The sequence below is a fragment of the Panulirus ornatus genome, chromosome 3 (assembly GCF_036320965.1).
Source record: "Panulirus ornatus isolate Po-2019 chromosome 3, ASM3632096v1, whole genome shotgun sequence".
In the NCBI taxonomy this organism is placed as follows: domain Eukaryota; kingdom Metazoa; phylum Arthropoda; class Malacostraca; order Decapoda; family Palinuridae; genus Panulirus; species Panulirus ornatus.
The window spans coordinates 46681139-46693697 of NC_092226.1; the positions used below are offsets into that span (position 1 = coordinate 46681139).

Sequence of the window (12559 nt, forward strand, 5' to 3'; positions counted from 1 at the left end):
TTTTTTTTTTTCAATTTTCCAAAAGAAGGAACAGAGAAGGGGGCCAGGTGAGGATATATCCTCAAAGTCCCAGTCCTCATGTCTTAATATTACCTCGCTAACTCGGGATATGGCGAATAGTGTTTAAGATATATATATATATATATATATATATATATATATATATATATATATATATATATATATATATATATATATATATATATATATATATATATATATTCATATATATATATATATATATATATATATATATATATATATATATATATATATATATATATATGAATATATATATATATATATATATATATATATATATATATATATATATATATATATTTTTTTTTTTTTTTTTTTTTTTTTTTTTTTTTTTTGTCGCTGTCTCCCGCGTTTGCGAGGTAGCGCAAGGAAACAGACGAAAGAAATGGCCCAACCCCCCCCCCCCCCATACACATGTACATACACACGTCCACACACGCAAATATACATACCTACACAGCTTTCCATGGTTTACCCCAGACGCTTCACATGCCTTGCTTCAATCCACTGACAGCACGTCAACCCCTGTATACCACATGACTCCAATTCACTCTATTTCTTGCCCTCCTTTCACCCTCCTGCATGTTCAGGCCCCGATCACACAAAATCTTTTTCACTCCATCTTTCCACCTCCAATTTGGTCTCCCTCTTCTCCTCGTTCCCTCCACCTCCGACACATATATCCTCTTGGTCAATCTCTCCTCACTCATTCTCTCCATGTGCCCAAACCATTTCAAAACACCCTCTTCTGCTCTCTCAACCACGCTCTTTTTATTTCCACACATCTCTCTTACCCTTACGTTACTTACTCGATCAAACCACCTCACACCACACATTGTCCTCAAACATCTCATTTCCAGCACATCCATCCTCCTGCGCACATCTCTATCCATAGCCCACGCCTCGCAACCATACAACATATATATATATATATATATATATATATATATATATATATATATATATATATATATATATATATATACATATATATATTTTCTTTTTTTCATATTATTCGCCATTTCCCGCGATAGCGAGGTAGCGTTAAGAACAGAGGACTGGGCCTTTGAGGGAATACCCTCACCTGGCCCCCTTCTCTGTTCCTTCTTTGGGAAAATTAAAAAAAAGAAAACGACAGGGGAGGATTTCCAGTCCCCCACTCCCTTCCCTTTCAGTCGCCTTCTACGACACGCAGGGAATACGTGGGAAGTATTCTTTCTCCCCTATCCCCAGGTATTTATATATATATATATATATATATATATATATATATATATATATATATATATATATATATCCACAGGGTGGATAAGGGGGCGGAACTTCTGGGGGCATTTAAGAATGTGTCGAAAGTGAGAACTTTATCTCGGAAAGCAAAAGTTGGTATGTTTGAAGAAATAGTGGTTTCAACAATGTTATATGGTTGCCAGGCGTGGGCTATATATAGATTCGTGCGGAAGAGGGTGGATGTGTTAGAAATGGGATGTTTGAGGACATTATGTGGTGTGGGGGATGGTTTGATCGCGTAAGTATACAAAGGGTAAGAGAGAAGTGTGGTAATAAAAAGACTGTGGTTGAGAGAGCAGAAGAGGATGTTTTGAAATGGTTTAGTTACATGGAGAGAATGAATGAGGAAAGATTGACTAAGAGGATATATGTGTCAGAGGTGGAGGGAACGAGGAGAAGTGGGTGACCAAACTGGAGGTGGAAAGATGGAGTGAAAAAAAATTGAGCGATTGGGGCCTGAACATATAGGAGGGTGAAAGGCGTGCAAGGAATATAGTAAATTGGAACGATATGGTATACCGGGGTCGACGTGCTGTCAATGGATTGAACAAGGGCATGTGAGATGTCTGGGGTAAACCATGGAAAGTGTTGTGGCACCTGGATGTTTAAAGGGAGCTGTGGTTTCGGTGTATTATACATGACAGCGAGAGACTGAGTGTGAGCGAATGTGGCCTTTATTGTCTTTCCCCAGCGCTACCTCGTGCGCATGCAGGGAGAGTGGGTTGTCATTCATGTGTGGCAGGGTAGCGACGGGAATGAATAAATACAGCAAGTATGAATTATGTATATATGTGTGTATGTATATGTCTGCGTATGTATACATAAGTATACATTAAAATGGATAGGCATGTATATGTGCGTGTGTGGACATGTATGTATATACATATGTATATGGGTGGGCTGGGGCATTCTATCGACTGTTTCCTTGCGCTTCCTCGCTAACGCGAGAGACAGGGACAAAATATGATAAACAAATAATATATATATATATATATATATATATATATATATATATATATATATATATATATATATATATATATATATATATATATATATCTATATACATATATATATATATATATATATATATATATATATATATATATATATATATATATATATATATATATATATATATATATATATATATATATATATATATATATATATATATATATATATATATATATATCTATACACATATATATATATATATATATATATATATATATATATATATAAACCTGGGGATATAGGAGAAAGAATACTTCCCACGCATTCATCACGTGTCGTAAAAGGCGACTAAAGGGTACGGGAGCGGGGGGCCAGAAACCCTCCCCTCCTTGTATTTTAACTTTCTAAAAGTGGAAACAGAAGAAGGAGTCACGCAAGGAGTGCTCATCCTCCTCGAAGGCTCAAATTGGGGTGTCTAAATGTGTGTGGATGTAACCAAGATGAGAAAAAAGGAGATATAGGTAGTATGTTTGAGGAAAGGAACCTGGATGTTTTGGCTCTAAGTGAAACGAAGCTCAAGGGTAAAGAGGAAGAGTGGTTTGGGAATGTCTTGGGAGTAAAGTCAGGGGTTAGTGAGAGGACAAGAGCAAGGGAAGGAGTAGCACTACTCCTGAATCAGGAGTTGTGAGAGTATGTGATAGAATGTAAGAAAGTAAATTTTAGATTGATATGGGTAAAACTGAAAGTTGATGGAGAGAGATGGGTGATTATTGGTGCATATGCACCTGGGCATGAGAAGAAAGATCATGAGAGGTAAGTGTTTTGGGAGCAGCTGAATGAGTGTGTTAGTGGTTTTGATGCACAAGACTGGGTTATAGTGATGGGTGATTTGAATGCAAAGGTGAGTAATGTGGCAGTTGGGGGAATAATTGGTATACATGGAGTGTTTAGTGTTATAAGTGGAAATGGTGAAGAGCTTGTAGATTTATGTGCTGAAAAAGGACTGGTGATTGGGAATACCTGGTTTAAAAAGCGAGATATACATAAGTATACGTATGTAAGTAGGAGAGATGGCCAGAGAGCGTTATTGGATTACGCGTTAATTGATAGACGCACGAAAGAGAGACTTTTGGATGTTAATGTGCTGAGAGGTGCAACTGGAGGGATGTCTGATCATTATCTTGTTGAGGCGAAGGTGAAGATTTGTGGGGGATTTCAGAAAAGAAGAGAGAATATTTGGGTGAAGAGAGTGGTGAGAGTAAGTGAGCTTGGGAAGGAGACTTTTGTGAGGAAGTACCAGGAGAGACTGAGTACAGAAGGGAAAAAGGTGAGAACAAAGGAGGTAAGGGGAGTGGGGAGGAATGGGATGTATTTAGGAAAGCAGTGATGGCTTGCGCAAAACATGCTTGTGGCATGAGAAGCGTGGGAGGTGGGTTGATCAAAAAAAGGTAGTGAGTGGTGGGATGAAGAAGTAAGATTATCAGTGAAAGAGAAGAGAGAGGCATTTGGACGATTTTTGCAGGGAAAAAATGCAAATGAGTGGGAGAGATATAAAAGAAAGAGGCAGGAGGTCAAGAGAAATGTGCAAGAGGTGAAAAAGAGGGCAAATGAGAGTTGGGGTGAGAGGGTATCATTAAATTTCAGGGAGGATAAAAAGATGTTTTGGAAGGAGGTAAATAAAGTGCGTAAGACAAGGGAGCAAATGAGAACTTCAGTGAAGGGGGCTAATAGGGAGGTGATAACAAGTAGTGGTGACGTGAGAAGGAGATGGAGTGAGTATCATGAAAGTTTGTTGAATGTGTTGGATGATAGAGTGGCAGATATAGGGTGGTTTGGTCGAGGTGGTGTGCAAAGTGAGAGGGTTAGGGAAAATGATTTGGGAAATAGAGAAGAGGTAATAAAAGCTTTACAGAAGATGAGAGCTGGCAAGACAGCATGTTTGGATGGTACTGCAGTGGAATTTGTAAAAAAAAGGGGGTGAGTGTATTGTTGGCTGGTTGGTAAGGTTATTTAATGTATGTATGATTCATAGTGAGGTGCCTGACGATAGGCGGAATGCTTGCATAGTGCCATTGTACAAAGTCAAAGGGGATAAGAGTGAGTGCTCAAATTACAGAGGTATAAGCTTGTTGAGTATTCCTGGTAATTTGTATGGGAGGGTATTGATTGAGAGGGTGAAGGCATGTACAGAGCAACAGATTGGGGAAGCGCAGTGTGTTTTCAGAAGTGGTAGAGGATGTGTGGATCAGGTGTTTGCTTTCAAGAATGTATGTGAGAAATACTCAGAAAAACAAATGGATTTTTATGTAGCATTTATGGATCTGGAGAAGGCATATGATAGAGTTGATAGAGATGCTCTGTGGAAGATTTTAAGAATATATGGTGTGGGAAGCAAGTTGTTAGAAGCAGTGAAAAGTTTTTATCGAGGATGTAAGGCAAGTGTACGTGTAGGAAGAGAAGAAAGTGATTGGTTCTCTGTGAATGTAGGTTTGCGGCAGGGGTGTGTGATGTCTCCATGGTTGTTTAATTTGTTTATGGATGGGGTTGTTAGGGAGGTGAATGCAAGAGTTTTGGAAAGAGGGGCAAGTATGCAGTCTGTTGTGGATGAGAGAGCTTGGGAAGTGAGTCAGTTGTTCGCTGATGATACAACGCTGGTGGCTGATTCATGTAAGAAACTGCAGAAGCTGGTGACTGAGTCTGGTAAAGTGTGTGAAAGAAGAAAGTTAAGAGTAAATGTGAATAAGAGCAAGGTTATTAGGTACAGTAGGGTTGAGGGTCAAGTCAATTGGGAGGTAAGTTTGAATGGAGAAAAACTGGAGGAAGTAAAGTGTTTTAGATATCTGGGAGTGGATCTGGCAGCGGATGGAACCATGGAAGTGAAAGTGAATCATAGGGTGGGGGAGGGGGCGAAAATTCTGTGAGCCTTGAAGAATGTTTGGAAGTCCAGAACATTATCTCGGAAAGCAAAAATGGGTATGTTTGAAGGAATAGTGGTTCCAACAATGTTGTATGGCTGCGAGGCGTGGGCTATGGATAGAGTTGTGCGCAGGAGGGTGGATGTGCTGGAAATGAGATGTTTGAGGACAATATGTGGTGTGAGGTGGTAATGTAAGGGTGAGAAAGATGTGTGGAAATAAAAAGAGCGTGGTTGAGAGAGCAGAAGAGGGTGTTTTGAAATGGTTTGGTCACATGGAGAGAATGAGTGAGGAAAGGTTGACCAAGAGGATATATGTGTCAGCGGTGGAGGGAACGAGGAGAAGTATGAGACCAAATTGGAGATGGAAAGATGGAGTGAAAAAGATTTTGAGTAATCGGTGCCTGAAGATGCAGGAGGGTGAAAGGCGTCCCAGGAATAGAGTGAATTGGAACGATGTGGTATACCGGTTCGACGTGCTGTCAATGGATTGAACCAGGGCATGTGAAGCGTCTGGGGTAAACCATGGAAAGTTGTGTGGGGCCTGGATGTAGAAACGGGAGCTGTGGTTTCGGTGCATTATTACATGACAGCTAGAGACTGAGTGTGAACGAATGGGGCCTTTGTTTTCTTGTCCTAGCGCTACTTCGCACACTTGAGGGAGGAGGGGGTTGTTATTCCATGTGTGGCGAGGTGGCGATGGGAATAAATAAAGGCAGACAGTATGAAAGTGAAATGGTTAGGGAAAATGATTTGGTAAACATAGAAGAGGTAGTAAAAGCTTTGCGAAAGATGAAAGCCGGCAAGTCAGCTGGTTTGGATGGTATTGCAGTGGAATTAATTAAATGTGGGGGTGACTGTGTTGTTGACTGGTTGGTAAGGCTATTTAATGCATATATGATTCATGATGAGGTGCCTGAGGATTGGCGGAATGCTTGCATAGTGCCATTGTACAAAGGCAAAGGGGATCAGAGTGAACAAATTATATGGGAGGGTATTGATTGAGAGGGTGAAGGCATGTACAGAGCATCAGATTGGGGAAGAACAGTGTGGTTTCAGAATTGGTGGAGGATGTGTGGATCAGGTGTTTGCTTTGGGAATGTATGTGAGAAATACTTAGAAAAGCAAATGGATTTGTATGTAGCATTTATGGATCTGGAGAAGGCATATGATGGAGTTGATAGAGATGCTCTGTGGAAGGTATTAAGAATATATGATGTGGGAGGCAAGGTGTTAGAAGCAGTGAAAAGTTTTTTATCGAGGATGCAAGGCATGTGTACGTGTAGGAAGAGAGGAAAGTGACTGGTTCTCAGTGAATGTAAGTTTGCGGCAGGGGTGTGTGATGTCTCCATGGCTGTTTAATTTGTTTATGGATGGGGTTGTTAAGGAGGTGTTAGAGGGGCAAGTGTCTGTTGTGGATGAGAGAGCTTGGGAAGTGAGTCAGTTGTTGTTCGCTGATGATACAGCGCTGGTGGCTGATTCGTGTGAGAAACTGCAGAAGCTGGTGACTGAGTTTGGTAAAGTGTGTGAAAGAAGAAAGTTAACAGTAAATGTGAACAAGAGCAAGGTTATTAGGTACAGTAGGGTTGAGGGTCAAGTCAATTGGGAGGTAAGTTTGAATGGAGAAAAACTGGAGGAAATAAAGTGTTTTAGATATCTGGGAGTGGATCTAGCTGCGGATGGAACCATGGAAGCGGAAGTGAATCATGGGGTGGTAGAGGGGGCGAAAATTCTGGGAGCCTTGAAGAATGTTTGGAAGTCGAGAACATTATCTCGGAAAGCAAAAATGGGTATGTTTGAAGGAATAGTGGTTCCAACAATGTTGTATGGTTGCCAGTCATGGGCTGTGGATAGAGTTTGCGGAGGAGGGTGGATGTGCTGGAAATGAGATGTTTGAGGACAATATGTGGTGTGATGTTTAATCGAGTAAGTAATGTAAGGGTAAGAGAGATGTGAGGAAATAAAAAGAGTGTGGTTGAGAGAACAGAAGAGGGTGTTTTGTAATGGTTTGGTCACATGGAGAGAATGAGTGAGGAAAGATTGACCAAGAGGATATATGTGTCAGAGGTGGAGGGAACGAGGAGAGGTGGGAGACCAAATTTTAGGTGGAAAGAGGAAGTGAAAAAGATTTCGAGTGATCGGGGCCTGAACATGCAGGAGGGTGAAAGGCGTGCAAGGAATAGAGTCAATTGGAACGATATGGTATACCGGGGTCGACGCGCTGTCAATGGATTGAACCAGGGCATGAGAATCGTCTGGGGTAAACAATGGAAAGTTCTGTGAGGCCTGGATGTGGAAGGGGAGCTGTGGTTTCGGTGCATTATTACATGACAGCTAGAGACTGAGTGTGAACAAATGGGGCCTTTGTTGTCTTTTCCTAGCGCTACCTCGCACACATGAGGGGGGAGGGGGTTGTTATTCCATGTGTGGCGGGGTGGCGATGAGAATAAATAAAGGCAGACATTATGAATTATGTACATGTGCGTGTATATATATATTTTATATTTTTTATTATACTTTGTCGCTGTCTCCCGCGTTTGCGAGGTAGCGCAAGGAAACAGACGAAAGAAATGGCCTAACCCCCCCCCCATACACATGTATATACATAGGTCCACACACGCAAATATACATACCTACACAGCTTTCCATGGTTTACCCCAGACGCTTCACATGCCTTGATTCAATCCACTGACAGCACGTCAACCCCGGTATACCACATCGCTCCAATTCACTCTATTCCTTGCCCTCCTTTCACCCTCCTGCATGTTCAGGCCCCGATCACACAAAATCTTTTTCACTCCATCTTTCCACCTCCAATTTGGTCTCCCTCTTCTCCTCGTTCCCTCCACCTCCAACACATATATCCTCTTGGTCAATCTTTCCTCACTCATTCTCTCCATGTGCCCAAACCACTTCAAAACACCCTCTTCTGCTCTCTCAACCACGCTCTTTTTATTTCCACACATCTCTCTTACCCTTACGTTACTCACTCGATCAAACCACCTCACACCACACATTGTCCTCAAACATCTCATTTCCAGCACATCCATCCTCCTGCGCACAACTCTATCCATAGCCCACGCCTCGCAACCATACAACATTGTTGGAACCACTATTCCTTCAAACATACCCATTTTTGCTTTCCGAGATAATGTTCTCGACTTCCACACATTCTTCAAGGCCCCCAGAATTTTGGCCCCCTCCCCCACCCTATGATCCACTTCCGCTTCCATGGTTCCATCCGCTGCCAGATCCACTCCCAGATATCTAAAACACTTCACTTCCTCCAGTTTTTCTCCATTCAAACTCACCTCCCAATTGACTTGACCCTCAACCCTACTGTACCTAATAATATATATATATATATATATATATATATATATATATATATATATATATATATATATATATATATATATATATATATATATATATATATATATATATATATATATGTCTGTGTGTGTATATATATGTGTACATTGAGATGTATAGGTATGTATATTTGCGTGTGTGGACGTGTATGTATATACATGTGTATGTGGGTGGGTTGGGTCATTCTTTCGTCTGTTTCCTTGCGCAAGGTCAGCAAGAAGACCAACTTTTACCAAAGTGGACAATAATTTATAAGTTTAAGAGGTATTGTAGAATTTCACTCCTCTGGGAACTACGGTCAGAACTTATGTTGTGCGTGTGTTTATGTTCTAAAGTTTTAATACCTTTCTGTCTCCCAGACTCTGACTGGGGTTTGTTGGGCGTCCCACCACTCCTGGGAGCCCTTGTGGGCGTGGGTGGGGTCCTGTTGATCGTTCTGGTGACGGGCGTGATAATCGTCAAGTACACGAGGCGTTCCCAGCCGCCCACCCACGTCCATACCTTGGTCATGACGCCCACGGGCAGGCCAGACTCAGACACCTATGACCCCGATGTTGTTTCTTCCCTGCGTCGCCACACGGATAACCTCGACGTCTTGCCTTCAAGCGATTACGTACATAAACCTGCGTCAACCAAGTCCCACACACACAGACAGGCTATTATGCGCGCACACGCTCATGGGCAGACTGTCACACGGGCGTACATAAACAAACAAGGCAGTAAGCATCCGGCAATCACTCGGGGATTTTGTCTCCACCGACAGGTAAGTGTCAACTAGCTGGTGGTGAGTTTTCCTTCATATCTGGTAATGTCTGATGATCTTTAGATCATGTCTTGTCTTACTCTTGGATGATACTGTGTACCATCTGAACTAAAATTTACTTTCTGTTTCATGTGAGATGTACACTAAAGTGTAGATAAGACAGTACACGATAACCTGGTTGTATCACCACACAGGACAGTCCTTTCCCTGATTCCGACAGCGATGAATCTGATGATTCTGACTCTGATTCCACCTTCACGGACCTGACGGCCGCAGGGCGTGCCGCCGCCGCCGTGCCTTCAGCGGGGAAGTGCGGCAACTCTCTTCCGCGAGGATCTAAGAGAGAATTTCGACACGTAACATCTTCATCACTGGATCTGCAGCTACGCTCGTGTCAGAGATCACAAGTTTTATCATCTTCTAACGGGGTCATACAGAGCGTTCCATGTTTAGCGGGAGACCAGAGGCCATCCATGCCAGCTTCATCCGAGGAGTTGCGGCGCCTAACGTCCTCTGCCGAAGAGCTACATCCTCTCATATTTTCCAGGGACCTCCGTCAGTTATTGTCGTCAGGAGATTTGCGTCACCTGTCATTTTCTGGTACGGAGTTAAGGATGGTGCCTGCCACGGGTACATGGCCGCCTCTTTCCTCTTCGTCTGGCGAGTTGAGATTGCCTCTGCCAGCTTCTGGAACCTTGCAGTCCCTGACCACTGAGGAGTTACGGTTTCTGCCTTCCACTTCACCCTCGTCTCCCTGGGATGGACAGGCGATACCATCTTTCACCCAGCTGCCGCCTGCTCATCAGCAGATGCCGTCCCTGCGGACGTGCACAGACACCCAGCCAGGCCTTCCTTCTCTAGAGATACAGCCTCTATCAGAAGTGCAACATCGCTCGCCTGGTACAGACAGCCATTTACGGACGTCACACGTACAGATGCAGCCAGGGATGACACGTGGAGAACTGCAACCTCCGCCACCTTCTGCCTCACAGATCCACCCTTGGCCGTCGCGTCCACAGCAGCAGCCACGACCGAGTGGTGCAGCGCATCAGCCACTACCCTACTTTGTCGAGTTTCACCAACTGCCACCCAGCTCCGAGCTCAGCCCACGGTCAACTAGTTCACAGCTTAAGACACGACCACCTTTTCCAGAGCCTCACTTACAACCACCTTGTTCAGAACTTCACTCGCGACAATCTTGCGCAGAGCTGCAGCTGGGTCCGTCATGTCTGAAGCGGCCATCATTGCCGTCACTGGAGGAGTCAGAGCCGCCGGTATCACTGCGAGACCTGCAGCCTCCCACTGCCAGCGGAGACCTCCAGTCGCTCCTGCCAGTCATGAAACTCCAGCCGCCGCCATCCTTCAGGGAGCCGCAATCGCAGATTAATTACGGTGACAAAACACTCATTCATGCTTCGGCGAATAGCGATATTCCCTCGTCAAATGAAGCAATGACTTCTTTTATTGTTGCTGACAATGTACCATCGATAAAAAGCTTGCCCGAGGTAGGACAAGTGTCATCTTCCAATAAGACTAACCAGCAAATATCTGCATCCTCTGAGTCAGCGCAAGACTTTGTGAGATCTGAGGAAAGACTCTGCCCGGCAGAGAACGCCCCAGCATCGAGATCACCTGCTCACCAGACGGTAAGGCCTTTCGTAAATTCTTATTCCTCTACACAAAAGCCAGCACAATCTACACCTGTGGCAAGCGAGACAAATAGTACAACACTGACGCCAAGAAAAAGTCCGAGGGGGAACGGAAAACAGGTTTCATTTCGTGACGACGAAACTCTGCAGACACCGGTGGTTGTAAGAGTCCCAGCAAAATCTGAAGCAGGCAGAGGTGAGAGACGTTGTGCCATGTTGTTCTCAAACAGCGACGAGTCTTCTCCAGTCATGTTAAGACCAGTGCCGCCAGACGCAGAATCACGAACAGCAGTGTCAGGTTCTCCAAGGAAAACTATAGCAGAGTCACTCGGTTCTTCGAGAAAGACTGTGGACCCCAAACTTACACCGGGATCACCTGAGAATAAAAAAGATCCTCGAGAAGCTAGTACTCCAGCCAAGCCACCTCGCTCATCCCCTCTCCCCTGCGAAAAGACTTTGATGTTTCCCAAGCCAGTCGAATCTCTCCCGAAATCTCGAATTTCCCTTGATCCAGGTGTTCTTTTAGAAGGGGCTAAAGAGGTGCCGAAGCCGGCATCTACACCTGAAAAACCTCGAGTGTCTGTAAAACAAGCAGCCTCTCTACAACATCAAGGGTCTCATAAACCAGTAGGGGCTCTCGAGAAACCGTGTGTGCCTGTTAAACCAGAAAATTTTCTTGCCTATGGAAAATGCCACGAAGATCGAGAGAAGGAAAGCCAGACCTGTGAGGACGCCCAAGCCTCCCCTCGCCATCAACAGAGTTCCGTGTGAACCGTGATTCATGCTAAGATGTGCACCGAATCCTTGCTGGTCTCCGTTCCGCCTCATCCAGACAGTCCGAGCCACCCCTGGTTACCTGGGTAATTATGAGAGAATTACAAAGTCTGACTTTGCTGATACGTTCCTCCTCTGGCTGAGGCTATTCAGAAACAATCCCTATTTTGACGATAAGGTTTTGTTTTTTGCATATACACTGTTTTATGATATAAGCTCCCTGTCATACTGAACCAGGAGTGAACCTGCTTTTTATATCTAAATACTGAAATAACTATCATAAACTTATATGAATGCATATATATATTTATACTCATACAGACATTTGTGTACACACACACACACACACACACACGCACACACACACACACATATATATATATATATATATATATATATATATATATATATATATATATATATATATATATATATATATATATATATATATACATAATTTTGTTGCATGTGAGAGTATATTCACTCCAGTGTTCTGTGTACGCGACACATAAAAAGGAAATCTATTGCATAGGAAGAAAGTAAATTTAGCGTCATGTCAGTCATTTATCTGGGACAGAAAGACTCCTGAGGAGGATTTTCTTGTTAATGTGTTTGTATGTTTTATTTTACGGAATAGACAGTCAAATTCCTCTCCGTTTTCATTGACCTTATCATATATGTGAAGATGAAGTAGTATTACAGTGGAGGGATCATAGCTTCATCAATGTAAATACCGAACCGTGGCTTCAGGAGAGAGAGCATTTGTCATATTTCGCAGTGAATTCTTCTTTCATAAAG

The 12559-nt window shown here is 43.0% G+C and overlaps 1 protein-coding gene across 1 annotated transcript in view; it reads left to right on the top strand.

Annotated features, from left to right (window-relative positions):
• Positions 1-12324, top strand: part of LOC139759492 (uncharacterized) — a 65705-nt gene extending 53381 nt beyond the window's left edge. Inside the window, exons 5-6 of the mRNA XM_071681676.1 lie at positions 8935-9338; positions 9533-12324. Coding sequence (XP_071537777.1) covers positions 8935-9338; positions 9533-11758 — 2630 coding nt within the window. The 3' untranslated portion in view covers positions 11759-12324. The remainder of the gene's footprint in view (positions 1-8934; positions 9339-9532) is intronic.
• Positions 12325-12559: the final 235 nt, after the last annotated feature.